The 25,866-nt window shown below is 41.6% G+C and overlaps 1 protein-coding gene across 6 annotated transcripts; it reads left to right on the top strand.

The window, feature by feature from the left end:
• Positions 1–1,542: 1,542 nt before the first annotated feature.
• On the top strand, positions 1,543–25,653 carry sh3tc2 (SH3 domain and tetratricopeptide repeats 2). Of its 6 annotated transcripts, none has more exons than XM_039812960.1 (23): positions 1,543–1,955; positions 5,773–5,902; positions 6,995–7,093; positions 8,336–8,467; positions 10,543–10,670; positions 10,864–10,969; positions 11,825–11,968; positions 12,876–13,077; positions 13,238–13,311; positions 14,305–14,500; positions 14,711–14,847; positions 15,073–15,123; positions 15,227–15,531; positions 19,602–19,796; positions 19,968–20,828; positions 21,376–21,596; positions 21,674–21,840; positions 22,415–22,592; positions 22,703–22,853; positions 23,178–23,300; positions 23,438–23,588; positions 23,683–23,879; positions 24,480–25,653. In XM_039812960.1, exons 2-23 carry the CDS (start codon positions 5,809–5,811, stop codon positions 25,251–25,253), a joined length of 4,686 nt encoding a protein of 1,561 aa, XP_039668894.1. In that variant the 5' UTR covers positions 1,543–1,955; positions 5,773–5,808; the 3' UTR covers positions 25,254–25,653. The 6 variants fall into 6 exon arrangements, with proteins under 6 accessions (XP_039668894.1, XP_039668895.1, XP_039668896.1 ...); XM_039812961.1 differs by lacking the exon at positions 5,773–5,902 and adding an exon at positions 2,265–2,337; XM_039812962.1 differs by lacking the exon at positions 5,773–5,902 and having other exon boundaries at positions 1,544–1,955.
• The last annotated feature ends 213 nt before the right edge of the window (positions 25,654–25,866 follow it).

The following is a 25,866-nucleotide window of genomic DNA, read 5'->3' as shown; positions in this document are numbered from 1 at the left end:
TCTTGTGTCAGTCCTGCGTTGTGCTTTTGTTCTCCAAACTGATGGGGCAGAAAAACAGGACGCTGGCCTTCCTGTGCATTGAAGGCAGCGGGGCAGGAGGTCGTCAGGTCAACACAGTATTGTCACTGTCTGTAAAGGAGCCAGTGCCCCCTGATCGACAGCAAAGGCAAACATCTCCTGATGTGTGTTTTTACTGGAAAAACCTGCACACTGTTGACATCACTCAGTGCCTTCTGATGGAAAATCTTTACTTAAGCAGTATAAAACAGCACCACTGAAGACAAATTGTGCTTTTTATGAGCTGCTAAACACATGACAGAGATAATGTTTTTGTTGCAGTCCAAATGTGGTATGGTCTAATCATCCACTCACTGTTTTTCTGTTGAAGCTAATGTGTCTTTTGTTTGTCAGTCACACTCAGGCCACGTGCCCAGTATCAGTAACACTGATCAGCAGTATGCTGCATTCTTCACTAACTCTCACAATCCTTGCCCTTTGTCCAACCACATGGCCAATGGAAAGTATAGGACACTATTTACCAAATAACGCTATGCTGAAATCTCCACCCATTCCTGTCTATTTCTAATTTACACACACACACACACACACACACACACACACACACACACACACACACACACACACACACACACACACACACACACACACACACACACTGCTTTGCAAACAGAGCAGAATAAATGGACTGTATCCTGCAGTCTTGCATAGACAATTGCATGATCACATGTGCAGTGCAGGGCTGATATTGTGTGTTCAGGGTGACTTTGTCTGGTACACTGGGGGCTGGGGATACACAATCAGTTCCAGAGTTTATATTTAACTAAGCAAGCAAAAAAACTAAAAACAAAACACAAGAAACCAAAGCAACACTGGCCTGGAGATTATTATGTCCCCAAACACAGACAGGGATGGACGTGACCCAGAAAGTGAAGACGTGTCAATGATAGGAAGAGGTCGCTGTTATTGCACTTGAGGGTAAACACTACACATTTCCAGTGGATTGCTGGCAGTGTGTGTGTGGCTTGACGGGCAGGACAGTGAAGGCTCTGCACTTCTGGAATGAAGATGAGTGATGTATCGGGTGGTAACACAACAATTGTACAGACCAGCTGATTGTTTGTGCCTCATTACAAACTGGTGTGACTGGTGTTGTAGAATGGGGAAATAGACTGACTCTAAATGGTAAGTGGTGTCATCTAAAATCCAGGGTTAACTCTTAATAGCTTTTAAAATAGATTTAAATACAATTATAACCTGAGCTCTTTTCACTAGTTAAGTCTCCTTTTAGACTTTAAAAATTTTGACTTGAAAGAGGAAGAGTGTGTGTATGTGTGTGTGGTGTGTGTGTGTATGTGTGTGTATGTGTATGTGTGTGTGTGCGTGTGTGTGTGTGTGTGTGTGAATGGGGATAGGGGGCGAGTGAGAAAAGCAGAGAGAGAAAAGGGGGAGGTTGTGCCCTTGTCCCAAAAAAATCAGGGGAGGAGTTAACAGCAAAACTTCCTCAGTCAGTGACAATTCAACTGGGATAGCCTCTGTAGCGCTCAAAGGCACACACACACACACACACACACACACACACACACAGAAACACACACATGCTCACAAACTCTCAGTGACTTACACACTCTTACTTTCTGTTTTTCTGTTTCTGCTCTCCTGTGCTTTTGGGTTGACAGCGGAGAATGACAGCGGTTTCGGCAGCTGTCATGAGATGCAATTCACCAGTTAAATGGTGAAACCACCCAACCACCCACACTACACACACACACACACACACACACACACACACACACACACACACACACACACACACACACACACACACACACACACATACATACACATACACATACACAAACTTACATAGATACACACTCATTCTGCCACGCACATGAGGAATGAATTGAGAGGGGAGAACTGGCAGCAACACAGAGGTAAGAGTTGTTTTTTTAACTTTCAATATGCCTGACTGCTCTCTAAGTCTTACTGTGTCATACACTTTCTTCTATTTAGCAGCTTTAACACTGCTGCACTTTGTACTTAGTCACATAACCATGAAGTTGCTGTCAGTAAGGGTATACAATGGACAGTGAAGCTGTCATGTAGTGATTGCAATTCCTTAAATTTTTCACTAGTGGCTAAAGAGCAGAAAAAAATACTTAAACTGTACATGACCAACTAAAGTCTTGTTATGTCTTCATTCTATTAATCATACTATTATACTTTCACAATGTTTGTTTCAGTGTTGTACAAATGCCGCTATGCAACAGTGTGGGAATCTCCCTGCAGGGAGCTCTGTCCTAGACACACAGGCATGTGAGTGAGCAAACAGGGGGTTAGTCTAAACTTAGAGTCCTTATTCCCTGTCTCATATTACTCCCCGCTAACTCTTGTACCACATTTTCCAAATCTACAAACCCTGAATGTACACATACAGGGTCACACAGACCTCAAACAACCCCTGCTTGTCATGCTTTTTAACACAGCCGTGCACTGCTAACACCATACAGTATGTTTCTCATTAGGTTGAATGCTATTGTCGTGGACTGCCGAGTGTCACAATTGTAGGCTAGCTTTTTTTTTTCTCCTGTGGTTTCAGACTGCATGGAGACTGTAAGGTTGTTTATGGTATATAGTGATTGGAATTGTCAACTCCAGCCATTACAGGCAGTGCCTACTGTGTTTGTGGCTTAACATATTGCTTATTTGAGGCTTTAGTAATGCTGTCCACAGTGTGCAGTCGTTCAGAGGAGGAAGGATTATAACCTTCCAGCTGACAGGAAACAATAGCTAGTTTAACAGGTGTTAAGTAAAGAGGGTATTGAGACTTGTAATGTAGGCAGCATCACCAACATCACATTGTTTTACAGACAATCTCTGTATGTTTTGAAGTGGATGTCACCAGAGACAACTGGTGCCCCTTGTGCAGCATTTGGTGCAAACAAAGGCCTAGCATGTGACCGCACATATCGGCCTTGAGCACTCTGTGTTTATTAGATTAGACAGAATCTGTTGCACTGTGAGAAATAAGCAGGGGAGTGTAAAGAGTGTCAGGATATGCCCTGACACGCCTTTAGCCTGTTTACAGCTTTCTGCCTCACAAGATACACACGCGCAGATTCAATCATGACCATTCAGCTGCCACATAGACAAGATGACTGGGCTCAGAGAAGAATATATCAGCTTCTTTGTCTCCAGTATGTTTAAATAAATGGAACGATCAGAGCACAAAGAAGGAATAAACTTTATGCATTTGTTTTCCGCCAGCAGTGATTAAATGCAATGACAGAAGTCACATAATGCATCATGCATAGAGCATCTCTCCCTCTGTACTAAATTGTTTCCATCACCACATCAACAGCCATCAATTTCTATAGAAACTTTTTTCCGATCTTGGGTAAGCATGAAAAAAGTCACATTCTCCCAAAAATGAACAATCTCTTGTTTGGTGTCCAGTTTGAGAATGGTAGCGTTGGAGTTTTAAAGATGTGGGAATTTATTAGGCATGGAGGATCTCATGAACAATGCTATCAAGTTGCATTATGGGTATTCAGTATCCAGGGTTTTGGGGTTGTAACTCACATAAGGGGCCTACAGTTCACAAAATATCTGCCTCTACTTCTTCAATTTTGACAATCTTTCTTTAATTGGATTTTCACAAGCTTTCCAAATGTATGGAAGAACAAGGCTAAATCCTGAAGTACCCTATGAAGGTTGTTCCCATCAGTGATATTTAGCTGACCATACAGAGTTAGTCAGACATCAGCCTAATAAAAAGTGTCTCCTCTACTTTCAAATCTACAGTAGTTCATGTCTGAAGTGGCTTATTCATGCAAATTCCATTTCCTTTTACACGTAAATCAATAAAGCTTGAAATTCAGTTTGCCAGGGAGATGTGTTCTTTAATACAGCAAGAACAATGCAACAAGAACAATGCAGTTTTTTTTAAACACACTGGTTCAGTTTGTGTGTCAGATGCAAGCGTTATGGGTAAGAAATATGCAATTTAAAAAGTACTGTAATATTTCAAAACAAACATTTTCCCTTAAATTAATTATTTCAAGCCCAATAATATGCCGATACTGTGCCTATACAGATATGGATACAGTTTTGACAATATAAGCTAAGCTAATGTTGTATTACCTATTCTAATGAATTCTTTTTTAATTATTATATTCTAAACATTTCTGCATTACGGGCACTGTGTTACAGTAAACTTTCAGTTATTTGGAAATGTATTTATATCTTGTGATGTTAGTCAGCTCATTTTTTTCTTTATCCTATATTATATAATTTCTCTTGTTGCTACAACATCGTTAGAACAGTTTGATTGATATAGTATCTATCCTCTTGTATTAATTGCAGATTTTTCTTTCAACTCATTCTTCACATTCTATTGGGAGCTTCTCTAAATAAAGAGGAAGAGATTTGCTTTCCAGTTGGCTGCTACATGTTGTTGTACATATCATTATGACACACCCAGATCAGAAACACCACACCCGACACAGATTTAAAATCGGGCACGATCAGGGCATTTCCTTACCGCCTGAGTGAGCACATTGTGCCGGAGCAATACTGACTACTTAGGCCGGTTTACCTCCATCAAACTAGAGGGCCTTGTCTACACTCTGCTGTAGAGAACATAATCAGTTTTAGAAATGTACAATCTTAAAGGGAAGCTTTGCTGCATCGAAGGCTTCTACCTTCTCATATGGTAAAGGTAGACTTAAGCTCAATAATTCTTCTTCCCATTACAGCACATTTTGTTGTATACACATCACTCTTTAAATCATAATGAACCCATTAACCATCAAAACCTTTATGGACTCCGTCACCATCCAATCTCCATCCTGGATCTCCATCCTCTTCTCCATGGTGACCTTACAGTGTAGGTTGATGCTGTCCTGGTGCGCTCACTTCATCTCATCTGTCTGCTACCCATCTGATGGCAGAGAGCAGGGTTGTGTTAAACCGTGTGATGTGGATAACCTGATCTTCGATCTATGCCACTATGGCAACCCCCCCTCCCCTCGCTGTGACCTTGCAGCCTGTCCCTGTGTGGCATTGCCTTACAGCGGCTTGTCTCATTGGAACTACAGCTCGCGCTACCCAGCAATAAGCGCTACCCAGCAATACGCGCTACTCAGCAATACATTCTCCCAGCAACACACACACACACACACACACACACACACACACACAAAACACACATATTGTCTTTGTGACACACATTCTGTGCATATTTTCACTGGCACACATAACGAACACACAGGGAAACTCTCACTGAGGCCTGTCTACCCCCCACACACTCATACCAATCGCAGAGAGTGCTTTGTGCATTCACTGACTGACTGGGCAGCTACTGAAGAGAGAGAGGGAGGCTGGTGGGAGGAGGGAGATGGAGACAGCAAGAGGCAGAGGGATTACAAAAAGAAGCAGACTCAGACAGATAGAGGAGAAGAACAGATAAGACTTGAAGTGGGACAGAAGAGACACATCCAGTAAACACTAACTGGTGGAAAGACAGAGTGAACAGAACAGGAAAGGCAATACAGAAATAGGAAGGGAAAGGGGCTTGTCCAACAGAGAGGAAGAGAGTTGTTGTTAAAGAGGCTGGGGGAACTGATGGGATGGCATTGATCTCTGGGAGCTGCCGGCTCTTGGGCCAGATGGCGTCTTGTTGCTGCAGACCGCTGCTCAACTCCTCCTGCTGTGGACCCTTCATCAAAGTCTGCCTCTCCTCCTTCACAGGTCTGTCCCAGCCCGCTCTCTGCGCTACTACTGTACATGTACGGTACATGCCATGAGACGGACCGCTACATTCACATAGACAGGAGCATAGCTCTAATACACAACATGGGTAACACACTTAGCCAAGAAGGTAAAAAGGGCATGGTATGTTTCTGTATTGTAGCAGCATGACTGTGCTTGTGTTGACTCAAGCAATCCTGTTGGTGCTAACTGTGCTCTGTGTTGTAGGATGGGAAAGAATAGGCTGTTGTCCTCTTCGGCCTAATGTCATGTTGCATTGTGTTGCTAAGTTGTGCGCCCCATTGTCTTGTTGTGAATGCTCTGCATCAAGATAATACTGTTCTGCTGTGTTTTTGCACTGACAAAGCATGTGGAAAATAAAGAAAAGTGGCATTTTAATCAAAATGATTACTTTCTGTTGTTAACTGGCGGTTAACAGTATGTTCTTTTTATATTTTAAATGGTGTGTGACTGTGTGTCTGAAAATATGTGACCATGCTGACATAGAAGTGGAGGAACCTGGAAGTTTATTTTCTGATGTCAGTGCAGCTGTGTGTCTGTGCCAGCCCTGTGTGTGTTCAACGTCATTGTAGTCCCCCCAAACCCTGAGAACTCCTCACACTAACCAATGGCTTGATCTTGGCATTGACAAGTCATACAAGCACCTCTAAAGCCCACTAATTGACATGTTTTATCTTGTTTGTTTAATCCATACAAAACCAAAGTATAAAAATTCAAATCACTGTTTTACGTCTCCTCGTTTGCCGGACTCCTTCTTGGCCAGGAGCAGTAACTTCACCGAATCTCCGCTGGTTGCTCCCAGCCAAGAAAACCAGGAAAATGGCAAATTGTTGTTTTTACACTTTGGTTTTTATAGTATAACGTGTTCATTTGTCAGCCTTTTTTTATTTTTTATTGTTTTTCGGACAGAGCTAGTTTCCGGTCTTTATGCTAAGCTAAGCTAAGACAACCCACTACTGACTCCAGCTTCACAAATGTGAGAGTAGCATCAATCTTCTTATCTAACTCTTGGCAGGAAAATGAATGTGTATTACTCTAAAGAAAAAACTATTCCTTTAAATGAATTTATATGATATTTGAACTGTATTAAAAACTTTGGAAGTATTTGATAATTACATTATTTAATTAAAATGGAAGAAATAGGGCTAAATGTTTTTTTTTACATTTATGTTCATGAACTGATTTGTTTCCATATTTACAGACATCTCTCCTGCTGAGCTGGATGCTCTTTGGAGGGAACCACCATATGCTCTCGGGGGAGCAAATGAACACTTCTCAGGAAATGACATCATGACTCAAGGTAGACTATATTCTGAACCGAACATCTTAATCAACCTGAAATCACATTATTATAGAGTCCTCTATTACTTTGGAGCTCAAACAACACCACAAAACGTATTTGAGCTGTGCTGCTTTCTGTGTGGTCACAAACTGAGGAAGTGTTTGGGACATCCTCCCTGCACAATGGAACAAACCAGGGGAAGCCCGTCACCACTTTACTGCAAAACCCAGCTATTATACACATCCATCAGGCTGATATTTATAGGTTTTGCAACTTTTAAGATCCTGTTAATGTGTTGAGATAAATACTTAGTCAATAATTTCCACCCACGGGTAGGCTACTTTACAGTTAGCTAAAAGTTAATGGATAAATAGCTTAAATAGAGAGCTAAAAGTAATGGATGAATAGTGCAAATGCTAAAAACTATGGATAAATGGTTAAATAGTTTGCTTTAAGTAAGGCATAAATGGCTGAGACTTACTGTAGTATGAATACACTGACAGTTTAGTTGTGTGGCTTACGACCACGACTCCTCTCTGACTGTCTTACTGTATGAACCCTCTCGGCCTCTCAGCTCATTCCCAGAGTACAGCCTAAACATGGAGAAGCAGCATTTAGTTATTGTGCACCACAGAACTGGAACAATCTTCCACAGGATATTAGACTGGCACCAACTTTGACCACCGTGAAATCCAGGTTAAAACCATTTATGTTCTGCTCTGCCTTTGACTGAATCTTAAATACTCATCATGAACCATCTTCATATTTTTTTCTTCTTTTTTTTAAATGCATAATGTGAAGCACTTTGAATTGGTGTTGTGTGTAAAAGGTGCTACACAAATACCTATAAAAGAAACATTCTGACAATTTGCACTTGGGTTAGGAACCACTGTTCTAAATCTAAATCATATGTTCAACCTGTACTATACTGAATACATGTAACATTTTCTTTTAAATCTCCATTACAGTTTGGAACTGTAATAGTTGGTACTGTAATTGCAGCTTACTTTGAACAACCCTTCTGATGTCCCTTTTGATAAAATTGGTTCTACATACTACACACCTGTATTTATCATAGAGAAACCCTAAATACTATATGCTGTTTAGGAAACACTGGCTTAACCAACACTGGATTGAGTTTTCTAACAAAGGGTGCATCAAGAAAAGTCATTTATGTTCTACTTTAGGCATTGAATCACAAAAGATGATAATTTAAACTTGATCCAGCAGCTTTTCTCGTGACTTTATCTCCTCTTTCAGGTGTTGTTGAGGAGGAGGACGGTCCGGTGGTGGAGTCAGGTGAAGGAGGGGTGGAGCCTGACAGCTACTGGAAGAAAAGAGAGGCCTTCCTCAGAGGAAGTACTGTCACACTGGGAGAGAAATTCTCCTCAGGTACATTTAATAATGCTTTTCGCCCGAGTCCATTACCTGACTTGTTGTATGTTTCTAATGAAAAACTAGCTTTTACATTAGCCAGTGTAAGCTAGTTATAGAAGCATTTCCCATGCATTATATTTATGAATACTGATAAGGCACATTTCCCTACTAATGTTCTTACTCACTCAGCAGTTCCATCCTTCACATTCCTCTAGGTTCTTCTTAAATGGATTTAAATAGCCACACTGAGAGTCCAGTAAGAGGCCTAATAGCTTTGTTATTCCTCCGGGGACTAGCATACTCACAGAACATCTCGCTGAAATATGAGCTCTTGTAGAAAATCTTTAATGAACTCTTGAAAGTTTTGTCTCTCTCTAGATTCTTTCCGTTTTACTCAGTGACTACAAAAAGAAAAATACAGCAACTTTGCGATGAAGTGTGATGAATTAGCAAAAGGATTACAAACACATTATTTATGAATTCATTCCTTTAATTTCACTAGACAATGGATCATAAATCCTCTCTCTCGTTCTCTAAGCTATTTTTTCATTCTAAGTTCTATTTTGATTGGATTTGTTTGTAGTCCACATTATTCCACCAGATTCGGTGTCAAACTCAATTTCACTAAGGGCCACACTGGAAAATGAGAATCACATCAAGAGCGATGCATAGTTTATTGACATGCTTTTATTTAATGGAAAAAGTAAAATATATTTTTGACTGTATTATTGCATGTCTCTTAATTCAATTCAATTTTATTTATAGTATCAAATCATAACAAGAGTTATCTCGAGACACTTTACAGATAGAGTAGGTCTAGACCACAGTATAAATTCCAAAACCCCAACAATTAGCCTACAGTAATTCCCTCAAGAGCAAGCATTAGCAGTGGCTATTGCAACAGTGGCGAGGAAAAACTCCCTTTTAGGAAGAAACCTCGGCAGACCCAGACTCTTGGTAGGCGGTGTCTGACGGGGCCGGTTGGGGGTGTGATGAACAGTGGCAAATAATAGTCACATTATCATACAGCCTTACTTACTGTTTGGTCCACATAAAGCCATAAAAAAACTCAGCAAAACAGTTCCTTAGCCATCATAGAATTAAGCAAATCAAGCAAAACAATTATCAAATTTTTAACAGCAGGCTATCACATAGCCAACTCACAACAATGTGTTTCACAGGTCTTAATATACAAAATCACTGGTTGTGTAGGAATTACATAAAATATAGACCATAAAATGGTCATGATGATGAGAGGCATGATCAGACGACAGATGAGACGGACTCATGCTCTTCTAAGGACAGTTGACTCAGTATACTGGTAGAGAGAGTGCTGGAACCACACCATTGTTTCTCTCTCTCTGAACAGATACAAAGGACTCATGTATGGTTGGAAACACACAGAATACAACACCATTTTTTTCATGTTTATTTGACTAGGGACATAATGCTACGGCATAGACATTTGTCATACATCACAGCATTTATAGCTATTGTCTAATGCCTGTCCCTAGAAGGGCTTTATAGTAGTAGGCATCAGACATCACTTGACCATAACAACTTTGTACTAATATGATGGAAACACTTTTAGCTGACACAGCCACAATGGCATCCGTCTCAGCTATCTTACTGTAGTCAGAGGTCAAAGATGAACAGATGAACTTGAAATAATAGTGGCCTCTGTCTCACACTAGTAGTGTACACACGTCCAGCTGTCATCCTCTCTCATTACAGTCTAAACTCACTTGCACATACAGTATGTCAACAAGATATCTAAAATGATAACTGTCATCATAAATAACATAAAATAATAGGCAGAAGAAATTATTTCCCACTATCAGTCGGCAAATCTTCCGAATTTTGCTTTGAGTGTTGCATAATTAAAAAAAAAATTCCCGTCTTTTTTGGTCTGGTGCACAACTAGGTGGGCCAACATTTACTGTGAAGCTAAATTGATATGCGGCCCGGATCAAAATTTGCCAGGGGCCGGATTTGGGCCACAGGCCTTGAGTTTGACACGTGAGAAGAAACAATTTGAAGAGATAATAAAAGAGTGATTGATCACAGCGCTCTTCTTGTCTTTTGTCTAGAAATTGTGCTGCTGTTCACCGGGCGGAGGCGCTCCAGCGTGGATCCTGACCGGGCCCTACAGGAGGCACTGCGCACCCGACTGCGGGTGGTGGAGAGCAACAGCCAGGATGTCATCCAGCTCTTTAAAGTGAGTGACAGTCAGACCTGACAATGCAGATTACAAAGGTATTATTGTAACATTACTGTCTGATATCATAACAAAGACTAAGGTGCATTATGATAAGAATCCATATATTGCAATATGATATGTATATGTGTCGTGCACTTAATGGAAATGGATGGTTGTTCTGTTATTGAAACATGACACTTTGTTTCTGCAGGACTTGTCTGCACGTCTGGTGTCTGTCCACGCTGAGAAGGATAGCTTCGTACTCACATTCAAGACTGTGGAGGAAATCTGGAAGTTTTCAACTTACCTAGCATTAGGTAAGTAACTACGACCATGTCATATCTCACAGGCCTACATGAACACATACTTTCTTCCAAAGTTAAAGGTATAGTGTGTAACTTTTTGATATTAATGAACGTCCGTTACATTCAAGCCATTACCAAATGAGTTGCTACAAAGCTAATTAAGACTATCAGCTCCACACAACTCTCTCTGGATTTCTCAGTAGGGCTATGTTCACAAGATTGTGTTGTCCGGGTGGGGGTGATGTGCGGACTCGCAAGGCTTGTATCACGTGGACGCGCTGACAGTTTTGTTGGCATTACTTAGAATTCCTCATGGGGGAGACAGAATCTACGCACTATAGCTTTAAAAACTGTTTTGCTTATTTCCCATGAGAGATTTTTCGGTATTTGTGTTTTGTTTGTGCTCTTCTCACTGGTTTGAAGTACGTTTGTATAAGGTTGGAACATGTCATGTACCTTTGGAACCAATCAGGATTTAACAACATTTAAATCAGAACCTGATGACAGTTGTGGGGTTGTTTGGTTATGTTGCCAGGTCACTCAAATCTCAACAAACCACACCCACACAGGCCTAAATAGGCAGACTGGTTAAGGTGTTGAGTGTTAAAAAACTACCTAAGGATGATTTATTTCAAATCTTTGAAAATGTAATGTTGTAGAGAAAAACATAGAACTTGAAACCCAGATTTCAGGTGCATCACAAACACATAAATGGCTCTTTGCTTTACCATTTTTCCTGTTTATACATTTATTTTCCTATTTTTATTCTTATCATTATAGTTGTATACCAAGTTTTTGTTGGTTAGTGATATTAGCATAAGGAGTATTAGTAATATTTATATCTGAGTTGCACGTGCTCTGCCCCAGGTTATGTTGCTCGCTGCTTGGAGAACTTCCTGTGTGATCAGTCCTTCTGGCTGGACCCAGAGCTGCTCAGTGACCTGCAGATCAATGTAACTGTGGACGAGGAACATTTGGCCACCCTTTATCTGGGACTGTTACTCCAGGAGGGTAAGTCAGGTTGTGCTGTGTCATTTTATGGAAGCTCAGTGAGCCTTTTATGAGCACTTATTACTGTAACACAAAAGTTAAGAGAGTGAAAAATGAGGAATGAAATCTAGTTCATGAATCTGTTAGCCAAAACTGACTCCAGACTCTAAACTGAACAGTATTGATTGCCCTTTGGCTACCATGACTTTCTTTCCTGTGAAATTTCTCAGAATATTTGAAAAAATGTATAGTCAGAAGTATCTTGACTCTAGTCACTGTAATTTTATAGTAACTAACTTTAGCTGCCATTTGATCCCATTGCTATAAATCCATTTTCATTGACCCCAATTAACACTATGAATGTCTAAGGATTATACTGTCACACATGACTTTGGATAAATTATAGCAATGCTTTATTGCCATACAGTTAGAAGACCTTATGTGCCTCACTGTGTACAGTCAATGTCTAAAGTATAATAGACTTCTAATTACAAGTCAGAATTATGACCCCATTGGACAACAGTGAATTTTAGCAATTAGCTCAATTTTTTTTGAAGCATTATAAAATAAGTGTTCTGCTAAAGCATAACCATTATACTACTTCCCTGCAAGTATGCATATTGATTTCCTTCGGCCTGGTCTACGCAGACGTCCCTACTTTCTCCTGAACATTCACGGGAATGTATAATAAAACTGCAGTGCTGGCAAATAGTCATAAGAATTACATTAACTTAATAGGGCGAGGATATAAAACATCCATCATTCACCCAGTGAAAGAATGAGGGTGCACATGCTGTAGCACTTCTGCTGATTCTTTACTTAAGTGTGGTGACTTTTATCAACATGAAAACACAGATTTGTATTGTCTGTATATGTTTGTGTGTGGTTTTCTTTAGAGATTGATACTAATGAACCAATCTCTTTGCAGGATCCTTCTTTGCAAAGGCGCTATTCACAAGAAGTGAGCAGGATGAGGACAACGAAGAACAGCTGTCATTCAAAAAGAATGACTTGCTGATGGTGAGGGACACAGGGCAGGACGATATGTGGGAGGGCACCCTGCTCTCCACAGGAAACCATGGCCTGGTGCCAGTCAACGCCATGCAACCGCTGCCTTACCCCTTCTATCAGTGAGTCACTCTGTGTTCCTCAAATCCCTCGACTTACCCTGCAGGCAACAGTATGATTAACATGTTCTCTTGTCAAGACTTTTAGCTGAATGAGCAGAGCAGCAATACAGATGGCCGACATGTGTGCACATGAGCTAAACTATACTTCCTGTGTGGTCAGGTGGTTCCTGAGGAAGTACCCAGGCAATGTTGGATGTTCGCCAGCAGAAAAGGAACCGTTTGAACATGCTATTGGTAAAAACATTCAGCATATAAAATATGTTCACACATAAAACTGTACAGCGTTGTATACTGAACTCAGGCTCAGATATTCAAAACCAACTCTTCCACTGATCTGAACCTGGCAAGCTGAGATTAATTGACTGAAAGCAGCTCTCAAAGTGTTGTTTTCGGACACAGCTGTTTCTAATGAAAAAGGTTTTTTTAAAACACGGTACACTACCTGCTCAGCAACAAACAGCAGACAGACAACGTTAGTGACTATAGTGGCCAGATATTTCCCTGTGGAGTTTCTGGAGACCAAATCAGAGCTAAACTGGAAGTCAATATTGTATTTAAATGTATCAGTTGGACACAAACATGACTCCAAATGAATGCTAATTTTGCTAAATGTCTGCTGTGTGAATAGGCCACTATTTGGGAAAACATTTGCCATAAAGGAGATAAAATGTAAATGTTGTCTTTGTTGCCCCTAAGTGGCCAGTGGTGGTTGTAGTAGTGATTGTTGTTGTTTGAAGTCATTTCACTACTTATCCAAAGTCAGACACACTCATGGACACCTTTCATGTGTCTGCATGCAGTCAGATGGTACATAATGTGTTGAGGTTAGCATAGTTCAATTTTTGGATTTGTATGAGATCAAGTAGAGGTTCCTCACCGCAAAAATCCAGAAATAAATTGTTTGAATGTGTAGTGTAGCATAACTACTTCTTGTGTTTGTGAAGTCAGCTATTTTACTGTTATACAAAGACTTCCTATTTACCGGAACTCACAGTAATGTACAGCCACAGCGGATCAATACTAATATGGTAATGCATATAGTTCTAGCTCCAACCTGTGTGCACTTTATTGTATTATATCCTGTCAATTCTTTGTCAGGATTTTAAAAAATACATAAAAAGTATAAAGATATACAGTATAATCATATTCATGATCAGACAATGTTATTATATATTGACCTCGTAAACTCTCTTATTTGTGTGTGGTTGTCCTCATCAAACCCCTCAGTGATGGGTTCCTGTGTAGCAGTGGTCGACTACAGTCCAGTGGGCCCCGATGAGCTTCTGCTGAGTCAAGGGGACATTGTGGAGATCCAGGGTCAGCTAGTCCGAGGCCTTGACATGTTCATAGGAAAACACACTTCCACAGGGCACAATGGTTTCGTACACAAGGCCCATGTCAAACCTCTGGACACCGTACCCCTGTAAGAAAGTTAACTTTTCCAGTTGTATTATGCATGGCTTGGTTTGAACATACTTGTCTGATGATGTTGTGCGTCACTAGTTGCCTCTTGTTTATAGTCTTGTGCTGATGTTTTATGAAATCCTATTTAGTGTATCTGCAGTCTGGACGGGGTGAGGGCGCCACGGAGACAGCAGCAGAAGTGATAATGCTGCCCTTGTTTCCCTCGCAGAGACAGACAGTTGGTCTTTCTGACTGAGGAGGAGAGAGCCAGCCTGGCTCAGGTTAACCTGTGTAGCTCTGAGCCAAGTGACAGCGGCCTGCTGGAAAGACTCTTCTCATCTGACATCAGCTCTGTGTACAGGCTAGGTAAAGAAAGCGCCTGGCTGATCAAATCGTCGGGTGGAGGAAAGGGAGGGGTTGTGCCACTGAGCCATGGCTGAAATATAGGTCATGTTTGGTTTGATGTGCAGCTCCTGTTAGTTTCCTAAATATTGGTATTGTTAGTGATTCATTCTGGGAAGAACAATGTTTCCATCTTTATCCCCAACTGGAAAATTGACTCTTTAATTGATTTACCTCGTGTGTTTCCAGACAGACTGGATGAGACTGACTTCATGTACATCAGAAATCGTCCAAAACATGGTAATGCTTTACACTTAATTGAGGAAATCAGCTGCTTATAAACTTTATTCACTAAAACAGCTTGAATGTGTTAATCCACTCTCTGTATCCATCCTCTTCCCAGATCATAAGATTCCTGCAAGCGCCCGTCAGAGCATCATGTCAGAGAAAAGTGGAGGGACACCCCCGTACCACTCCTCTCCTCGAGCCTCTCTGTCTTACTCCTCCCCTCGTCTGTCCCTCTATCAGTCCCATAATCCTCTGCCACGCGAGGGAGAGCGCCTTTCCTTCACTCTGGATGACACATTCAGAGAACTGGACGAGTTCCAGGAAGACCCACCTCTCTTCTTGGAGGAGAACAGCTGGGAGGGGGAGGACTCCGAGTTCAGTGATCCCACACTGACCCTGCTCAACCATGAACACTTCCAGGTCTGCAGAGTCCCAGTTTATTCACTGATTTATTTATTACAGGGCCAAGCAAAGAAGCAAGGCAACAGATTGTAGTTTTTTTTCTTGTTTTCTATTTTATGTCCATGGCAGCTAATAGAAGAAATAGTTTTTTTGTTTTTGTTTTTATGAAAAGTGCTACCTTAAGATGTCAAGAAATGTAGGTTCATATTGTCAGGTCTTTGAAAAAATCTAAACGTGATGGCAGAGATGCACAAACAAGAAGCGACCAGTTTCTATGCATTGCTTTATCATTTGATTGCATGATAATATTAGTCAGAAGTAAATATATATACTGTATATATATATATCGAAATCAAAAGCATCCTCCAGGAACGGCGAGTCCCCCAGTAGTTTATTTTTTCTCTCCCCACTTGCGTACGTCCGAAGAAAAAAACGACAGACATAGCGTAGCTTAGCTGCAGGTAGCATGCAGCTTACCAGTAGCCTGCAGCTGCACTTTTCCAGACACCATGGCCACTGCTGGAATCGGAGATGACAGAGAAACAACAGAACCGGAAAATCCTCCTGCTTCCCTAAAGTCACCACTGTGGCAACATTTTGCCTTCCCCATGAGTGGGTAATGTAAACAAACAACTCCGACAGGGACTGTATGGGGCATTCAGTTGCACCTTGTAAGCTCTGAGAAACTCATACTGTTGTTGTAGTTGTAAAGTACCCTTCTGCCATCTAGTGACTCTTATGGTGGCATTGCCGTCCCAAAATGTTTAAATAAAAAATTGAATTGAATCGTGACCTTAAAATCGAAAGTCTAATCGATCATTGATTTGGAGAATCGTGACACATAATATCAGTCAATCATATATCAATGTATACAACAGTTTCCCCTAGCACCACCATCATTTTATTTGATTCTTATTTTTATTTTCATTGGCTTGAAACTTCTCTTTTCATTCATCAAAAAAAGCTCCCTAGGTCAACTAGAGTTTAACACATATCATGTGGTCAGTTGGTCATATGATTGATTAATTAAAGTGATGGTTCGGGGTAGTTTCTCCCTAGGGTCCTTTGCACCATGACCTCGAGCCAAACATCCCCCCAGAAGCTTTTTTCACCTGGGTCTAACACTGGACGAGTTAGTGTTATCAGCTGAATAGCTTAGTGCAGGCGCTAATGGATCCACGTTTGTATCTCATAAATGACCCCACTAATAATGCCCGAAATGATACCAAACTTCTACACTAGTACAAATAGGTTATGCATTCGTAAAATGATGGATCGGAAGGTTTGTAAGTACACCAGAAATTTATGTAAATAACACTTGCCGGTTGGCTTCTGCTCTCTGCTGCTACTGCTACCGGGCAGTGAGACGAATCCTTAGGGACGTCTACAAATTACAACACCGAAAAGAGATACAACAAAAATATTTATTAATTCAACTTATTTTTTTAAAGTGCTGTAATACAACTAACAAGAGACAAGTTAAAATTGAGGTAAGTTTGGAGACATTACCTTATTTAATCATTAAATTAATTATTATTTTTGTTGTATCTCTTTTCGGTGTAGTAATTTGTAGACGGCCCTAAGCACTCGTCTTACTGCCCGGTAGCAGCAGCAGCAGCAGAGAGCAGAAGCCAACAGGCAAGTGTTATTTACATAAACTCCTGGTGTACTTACAAACTTTCCAATCCATCGTTTTATGAGAGCATAACCTATTTGTACTAGTGTAGACGTTTGGTATCATTTCGGGCATTATTAGTGGGGTAACTTACAAACGTGGATCCAGCAGCGCCTGCACTAAGCTATTCAGCTGATCACGCTAACTCTCCCAATGTTAGACCCAGGTGAAAAAAGCTTCTGGGGGGGTGTTTGGCTCGAGGTCATGGTGCAAAGGGCCCTAGGGTGAAATTACTCCCAACCAGCACTTTAAGCTGGGTTTTTACTGACAGTACTCTATCGCCACCATAAATGAAAAGACAGATCTTTGTCATGCCTTTACTGTATTATGACACAATTCTGATCACTTAAAGCATTTGGTTATTATATGTAAATTGATTTGGCAATATTTTCCTTATTTGCCTGTGTGTCCTCTCAAGAGACTCTTCTTACCGTATATACCCGAATATAAGACGAGGTTTTTGTCCTAAAAATAGGCTGAAAAATGGGGGGTCGTCTTATATTCGCGATATAGACAAAATCACGGGGGGAAAGGTAGAAAGCAGGGGAAACAGTAGAGGGCGCCAACACGAAAGGCTATCTAATTACCGGTAGTGACAGTGTTATGAATTAAATAAACAATAAAGTGCCGCCATGGAGAGGTCAAGAGATTATCTTGAGAAAAGCGCTTCAAAAGTTGGTCAAATAAACCAACACGTTCGAAAAGTTATGACGCCAACTATAAACTTATGGTCGTGAATGAGGCGGAATCATCTAATAATTGCAAAGCTGCCAAAAAATTTGGAGTCACAGAATGCAACGTTCGGAGGTGGCGAGCACAAAAAGAACGACTAAAAAATACCAACAGCCAAAGGAAAACTTTCCGTGGACCTCAAAGTGGCAAGTTTGCAGAACTTGATGACAGAATCTATGAATATGTGATAGAAAAACGTCGGGATGCGATGCCAATCACAAGAGGAATCATTCGGCTGAGGGCTCTGGAGTTAGCCAAGGAGCTGAACATACCGACAAATGAATTCAAAGCTAGCACTGGTTGGTGTACACGAATGATGCGGCGCAAAGGGCTGACACTGCGTCGTAGAACGAGTCTGGCCCAGCGCCTGCCCTCTGACTTCGAGGAGAAGTTGCTGTCTTTTCAGCGATATGTGCTTAAACTGAGGAAAACTCACTCATACCCCCTGGATCAGATAGGGAATGCTGACCAAACACCAGTGTTTTTTGACATGCCAACATCTGTCACTGTTGCCAAGAAAGGGGACAAATCAGTTATTGTGCCATCTACTGGAAATGAAAAAAACCGAATCACTGTAATGTTGGCGTGTCTCGCTGATGGGACCAAACTTCCCCCGTATGTGATTTTGAAACGCAAGACTATGCCGAAGGAGACAATGCCAGCTGGCATTATCGTACGTGCCCAGGAAAAGGGCTGGATGGACGCTGACCTGGTAGTGGACTGGCTCAAGGTAGTGTGGGGCAGGCGCCGCGGTGCGCTTCATAAGAAGAGAAATATGCTCGTCTTGGATGCATTCCGCGGACACTTGACGGAGCCCGTCAAAGCTCAGTTGCGGAAAATGAACGGCGATCTAGTGATCATACCGGGGGGGATGACAAGCCAGCTACAGGTATTGGATGTAGTCGTCAACAAGCCATTCAAGGATAATCTGCGCAAGAGGTACACTGAGTGGCTCCTGTCAGGCGATCACTCACTGACGCCAACTGGAAAACTTCAGAAGCCAGCAGTGCATCTGCTCTGTACTTGGATCCTCCAAGCATGGGATGCCATAAGCCAGGAGAGCATCATTCATGGATTTAAAAAATGCTGCATATCAAATGCCCTTGATGGGAGCGAGGATGACATTCTGTGGGAGGGGCTCGTGGAGCATCATGATAGTGATGACAGTGAGAGCGAGCATAGCGAGGCAGGGGATCTCTGGCCTAGTTTAATGTGCAGCATAAAGGCCCAATTGCACTGCTGTTCTTATTGCAACCCCACAGTTTGGTTTGTTTCAAGACTTTAATGTCAGATGCGTTTGATTAAAAGCAGATGGTTATTTTCTATATATTCACAGTACCACAATTACATACATAGGCCTTCATAATTATTGCATTTTTGTGAAAAGGTTATTCATTTTTGTCACTCATTCATTCATTTCTGAACTCATTAACATGAGTGCACTTTATTTTATGACAAATTAATCCAAATATTTAATGAATGGTGTTAAAATGTTTTTTTCCAATGAATTATCACTAGAATTTCCCAATAAAATTATTTTCTGTTGAAAACCAGATTTTTTTCCCACAAAAATCTCTTTTTTTCCCAAAAATAAGTCTGGAAAATGGGGGGTCGTCTTATATTCAGGATCGTCTTATATTCGGGTATATACGGTAATTAGTTTGTTTGTTATTTCTTGCAGGAGGACTTGCTGCCCCTGTACGACCTGCAGTATTCCTTCCTGTGGGTGAACTTTAGTGGTAAGACTGAGGACGAGCTGCCAGGGCACCTAGAGAGTGTCAGGGAGTGTGCCAAGAGGATGGGCTTGCACTGGGCACATCGACGGGCATGCTTCCTCCTGGGAAGACTCTGCGCCCGGAAGCTAAAGTTCTCCCAGGTTTGTACTTAATTTCTAGCATTAATGTGTGTTGTGGATAGGTTAATATTCTTAATTCCTCCCTAAAAAGACAATAAAAAGCAAGTGAGTCTATAACAAGACACCACAACATACAGAATATAATCATTCATATAATATTTAATATTGATACATGTTTCCTCCTCTCCTCAGGCCCGTGTGTACTATGAGGAGGCTCTCAGTGTCCGCGTGGACAGCTTCTCGGACACGCCGCTCCTCGTCGCTCTCTTCACAAACCTCACCGCTGTCTACCTGAAGCAGCGTATGACAGACAAGCTGCCCCAGACTCTGGAGAAGGCCGCTGCCCTGCTCCTCTGTCTGCCCTGCCACACCTTCACCTCCACGGACGAGGTTGAACTGCTGCAGCTGCTCCTGAGGAGATCGGTGGTGATGGGGGACAAACACCTGGAGGCTCGCGTCTGTTACCTCATCTCCAGCCTCTTCCTGCTCCTCAGGAAGACTGAGGACGCTCTTCCCTTCATTGAGCGACTGCAGTTTCTCTCAAGGACGCTCTCTGCCGCCGAGGGACTTCCCATAGTTCCTTTGGACCTCAACTGGCTTTTGAGCTGGCTATATCATCGTAAATACATGCCTTACTTAGCCCTGGCCTCTCTGAGTCTAGACTCAAGACAAGACCACTCCCTCCACGATGCTTTCCTGAGGATTGAGTTGTTTATCAGGAACTCTGTTCGCCTGAACCCGTGCTGGAAGGAAGGAACCTCCCTGCTCCCTGCCCAGATTGTGATTTACCTTCAGCAGGCCCTGATTATAGCTAAGCAAGGGGAGGACATGAAGACCCAGAGGGACCTGTGTCTGGGCTTGGCCACAGTCTACCAGCAGTATGGTGCTCTGGATGAGGCAGTGCACTGTGCTCAACAAGCTGTGGAGACAGGAGGCCACATCATTGAGGAGGAGGGCTTTGAGGCCTCTGTGCTGCTCGGGTGGCTGCTGGTGTTGACGGGCCAGGCTGAGAGGGCCCAGAGTGTCCTACAGCCACTGCTCACATCTCTCCAGGTACAGCAAGCACTGCTATTCATCTAGATCAGCGGTCTTCAACGTTTTTTAGGCCAATGACCCTCTTAGCTAAAAGAGAGACGGAGCAGGGACCCTCTACTACATATTTTGTATAAAATTTAGTTGCATTAAACTGGGCTGGATGGATGAAAATTAATGGATATTCCTTTATTATTTATACATCATGTTTTAATGTTAAACATGTGTGGTTAATCATTATGCTTACATGTGTCTGTAGATGGCTACCTTACCTATAGTAAGCCAATATTGTGTAAATTAAAAGTTTTTTTCCACAAATAGGCCGATTTATCTTTGCTGATAATATGTTGGATTCATGTTAATGCATATTTCCAGACAGTTTTTGAAAAAAAAAAAAACTTAAAAAAAATTCCAACACAAATTTGGCGATGCCCCTACAGTAATACCCACTCTGTGGACCCCCTGCTAAAGATCTCGGATCTTAATAAATGTGTATCAATGTTTGTAGAAGAACTTGGTTTAAAATGTAGGTTTTCCTCTACATGAATATCACGTGTAATCTCTCCAGGGCACAGACAGTCCCACACAGCGAGGAGTGATCCACAACCTCTTGGCTTTGTGTCTGAGGCGGCAGGGCCGCATCCCAGAGGCAGGCTGGCATCTCCACTCTGCCTTGGTCATCTCCAGGGAAAGTGGACACCAGAGGAACCAGGCCCTGGCATTGGCCAATCTGGGCTGCCTGGCACTGGATGTGGGGGCATCTTTGGTGGCAGAACGCTTCCTGGTCAGGTGAGATATCAGTCTTAACATTTAGAAAGAGTTTACAAAGAGTTATTTATTGTAATGGATGGTGATTGTATCCCCAGATCCCTGCATCTTTTTCTGGAGCTCTGGGAAAGCCCCACAGATGAGGAGCACGTTCAGGCCTACCTTTGGCTGGGGCGGAGCTACAAAGACAGGAAGAAGAGTCAGGACAGCAGGGCGTGTTATGAAATGGGGTTACTTATTGCGCTACATGCCAAAAATTTACACAGTGAGTACAAGTTAATACATTAAAGAATAGTTTGACATGTTGGCCTTATTACCCTTATTGACTGGTGTCAATCTTCTCATCCAACTCTTGGCATTTCCTTAAATGTTTTTTTTAAATGTGTGCACAGTATTATAAAATCATTTATAAGGTAACATGAGAGCTAAAAGTGACACAATTTCCTATATCTGTATAGATTTTTCCTCATTTTAATGTGATTAAATTAGAGCACGACCAATGCTGCATTATTGAGGCTGATGTAGATCAAATTTTTTTTAGAGACAAATATATTTGCCTATTTTCAATTTTTTAAACATCAACACATAAGATATATGTTCTGAGAGTGAGACGTTTTACAGTGCCCCCGGTGGACAAATTATGTAATGGCAAAACCATCCCAAATATATCATATTTTCTTACTTCTATGTCGATACCAATACTGTATATCTTTAAAAACTAAAATTGTTAATTTTTGCCATGCCCACGTACAGTAAAGGTCAGACTTAATATTTCTTATTTAATATCACAAAGATATCACAGTGTACTAAGTCTCAGCAGCAGCTGTATTCTCTCATAGGTCAGATGGTGGTGGCCAAGGTGCTGAGTCGGCTGTATGCTGACTTGATGCTGTATGGCCAGAGTATCGTCTACTACGAGCTCTGTGTGTCTGTATCCAGAGAGCTGAAGGACAAGAGACTGGAGGGAGAGTATCTGGAAATCCTCAGCAGCGTCTACCTCTCACTCAACACTGAAAGGTGAGCTTTGCCTCCCTTTCCCGCTCCCTCTTATTCTCTATCCATCTTTGCCATAATATCTTTGGTTTCGACCAAAACATTTTACAACAATTCTGGATTGTGGGTTGCAGATCATCTCGTAAATCTCTGGACTACACCAAGCAGAGCCTGAGGATTTCTATAGATTTGGGCAAGAGAGAGGAAGAGTCAGAGACGTGGCTGCAGGTGGGACGCATCTATTACCTCATCCAGGAGGACGAGCTAGCTGACATGTACCTGCAGGTGAGGAGGAGGGAATATGTGGCATGTGTGTGTGATGGAGTGGTTACATGAGGGAGGTGCACATTTTTCAGCCACTGTTTTTTTCTTTTCCTTGTTCTGCCCTTTGTTCCTCCACAAAACTCCACAAATTCCTTGTATGTAGTGTGTGCACTCCTCATTCATGCACAGCAAAGATGGCGGCTTTATCACCAGCTGCCAGTGTTTCAGTTTCATTATTTCTTTATTTTATAACACTTCCCTGACAATCCTTACATATAGCTTAGTCTCACATTCTAATGGTAGATATGCAATCAATATTGATTGACAACATAATGTGATAAACAGGCAGCAGTGAAGACAGCCCTGAGGATGAATGATCATCACTTTGTCATGAGCATCTACGAGGAGGCAGGAGACGTCTACTTTAAAGGCCTCAGGAACCGCATGGCTTCACTGCCTTTCTACAGGGTAAGCAACATACAGCTGCAATGTCATGATGCTGCATTGTCCATGCTAAACTTTAGTACATTGATTCCATTAAATGATTTTTAAATTCTTGGCACTAGCTGATAACATTTAACAGAATTTTTCATGTTTGGTTTCAGGACGGCAGTCTGCCATTTGCACGGAGCATCAAGGATATCCATTCAGAGTTCCGTTTGTTGAGTAAATTGACGGAGCTGTTAATGAAGCAGGGAGAGCAGGACGAGGCTCTGCAGTACGCAATCCTGGCTGTTGAGATCGCCAGCAAAACAGGTACAGAGTACAAGCGTGGCCTGGAGTACAATCAGTGCCTTATGACTGTTAGGTAACTACTTTGTTAACAGAGACCTTTGTTGTTTTTCTTCAGCTGTGCAGTTGAATGAGAGGACAGCCTACCACCGGCTGGCTACAGTCTACTACAGCCTGCAGCAGTATGAGATGGCAGAAAACTACTACCTGAAGTCCCTGTCCCTCTGTCCGCCCGTCCTGCAGGACCCCATGGAGGCTCGCTACTACACCAAGGTGTACTGCAGACTGGGCAATCTCACTCTACACAAACTGAAGGTACAGGAGACCAATGCATTTCTGTGTTTGCATTTGTATAAGCAAACAGAATATATAGAGCATGTTTTGAAATTAACATTTTGCTGAAATCTCCATTTTAAAGACACAATCTCTGGGTTTTTCTCCGTAACCCAAAATAAAAACACAAGATTAAAACCTGCACTTCTTAAAGGTTAACTAACAGGTCTTTTAATATATGGAATATACATTTCCTATCATCTCTTTAACGGTAATGCTCTAATAAAGACATGAAATAAAAGAAACTTTAAAAAAATACTTTCTGACAATGAAGGTTGTTGGTTATTTGTGTAAACACAGCAGTTTTCTAAAATCTAAATCTCTTTATAAAAAAACAAATGCATACATTTTCACAATATGCTATAAGGTGAAGTGGTTGGCAATTCAATGTTTGCAGATCTTTTCCCTGTCCTGCAAAACAATATGTAAAGAAAATACTGTAGGCTAATTTTCTTTTTTTCTGTATCTGGTGGCCTTTTCACAGTAAATGGCATTGATCAAAATCAAGCCTTCAAATATGAAGCTAGAATGTTTAGTTCAGATGAGATATGTTCTGACCTCTGCTCTGTTCACTCTCTCCAGGATTCTTTTGATGCAGTGGGCTACTTCCAGTTAGCTCTGGCAGCGGCCGTGGAGGACCAAGCTAACCCTGAGGCTCTGTATGTGGTGTACATGAAGCTGGCTGAGATCCACGGAAACCACATGCCCGATGCTCAGCTGTGCCAAGTTTACAGAGACAGAGCTCAGAGTCTGAAGAGACTTCTGGCTGGACAGGAAGGCGCTGCTGTTGGAGAGGAAAACATGGAGGATGCAGACACAGAGCCTGGCCAAAAGAAGGAGGAGGACTCTGATGCTGATATGGAACATAGGCCTACTGAAAGTTTGGTTAAGAGAACAACTGAAAATGAAACATGCGAAGATAACTCAATTCCAAGAACTTGTATAATCCATGGAGATACAGAGGATAGATGTGCCGACACTAATATTGGAGATGTGAACAGGAAAGAAGATCACAACATTAATCTTGATACAGATGGCCCTTTTATGAACGCCTTTGGGTCTGAGACAGAAACCATTGCCAGTCAGTCGTACAGTGACAGTATTCTTACTGAGTCCTTTGATACAGCCAAGGAGGATATCTCAGACTCCAGCAGCTCCACTGACACGTTACAAACATACCAGAATCAAACAGATGGGAAAGACTTTGATACTGATCACGGCATGCCCAGTCCAATACCTGATAATTACACCGGTGACATCATAAGACACACAGACGCCCAAAACACAGATTCTGACATTCAGGATGAACAAAACACAACCGCTAAAGAAACAGATGTGCATGCAGATCCTCTTTAAAAAGATGCTAGTGGTGAGGACAATCAGTCTCATAGACACTGATAAAGCTGTAAGACTGGTGACACACACACACACATACACACACACACACGCAGTGAACACATGGTTTTTGATGATGTCTACACGTAGTCTCTCAGTGGTGCTTTATGTTCTTCACTGACATTTCCTCAGTCTGGTTTCTTGACCAACACATTGACTCCAACGTTCCAGCCACATGGCACTTATTGTAGGAAAGATGAAGTTTTTTTTAGAGATCTAGTGACATTAAAGCATGTGCCTTTTCTAAAATATGTTCTGTGATTATTACAGTGCATTTTGCTTGTATGTGTTTTCTAAATGTATGTTTTTGTATCTCTGGAAGATATGACTCAAACATAAAGAATGTTATTTTGTTTGCTGAGTGTTGCTTTGTGCTTTTGTTCATTCAAATATGGGAGAAATACTGTACGGTGGCCTTGAGGTGCCAAGGACAACAACATTGGACAAAACACATGAATAAATCCGAGCACGTAATGACTCAGAAAAAAGAAGAAGAAAAACATTGGGGAAAACCCAACTGCATTTACAGCAAAAAAAACCACATGATTATATTTTTGTTACTGTCAACCAATAA

Source organism: Perca fluviatilis, chromosome 10 (assembly GCF_010015445.1).
Source record: "Perca fluviatilis chromosome 10, GENO_Pfluv_1.0, whole genome shotgun sequence".
Lineage (NCBI taxonomy): Eukaryota > Metazoa > Chordata > Actinopteri > Perciformes > Percidae > Perca > Perca fluviatilis.
The sequence above is the reverse complement of the archived record's forward strand: the minus strand, read 5'-3'. Positions and strand labels throughout refer to the sequence as shown.

Coding starts and splice junctions, on each gene's coding strand:
- sh3tc2 (XM_039812958.1), top strand. CDS start 5,652: ATGGCATTGATCTCTGGGAGCTGCCGGCTCTTGGGCCAGATGGCGTCT. Junction 5,773..6,994: donor CTGCCTCTCCTCCTTCACAG/GTCTGTCCCAGC, acceptor CCATATTTACAG/ACATCTCTCCTGCTGAGCTG. Junction 22,593..22,702: donor CTCTCACTCAACACTGAAAG/GTGAGCTTTGCC, acceptor TGTGGGTTGCAG/ATCATCTCGTAAATCTCTGG.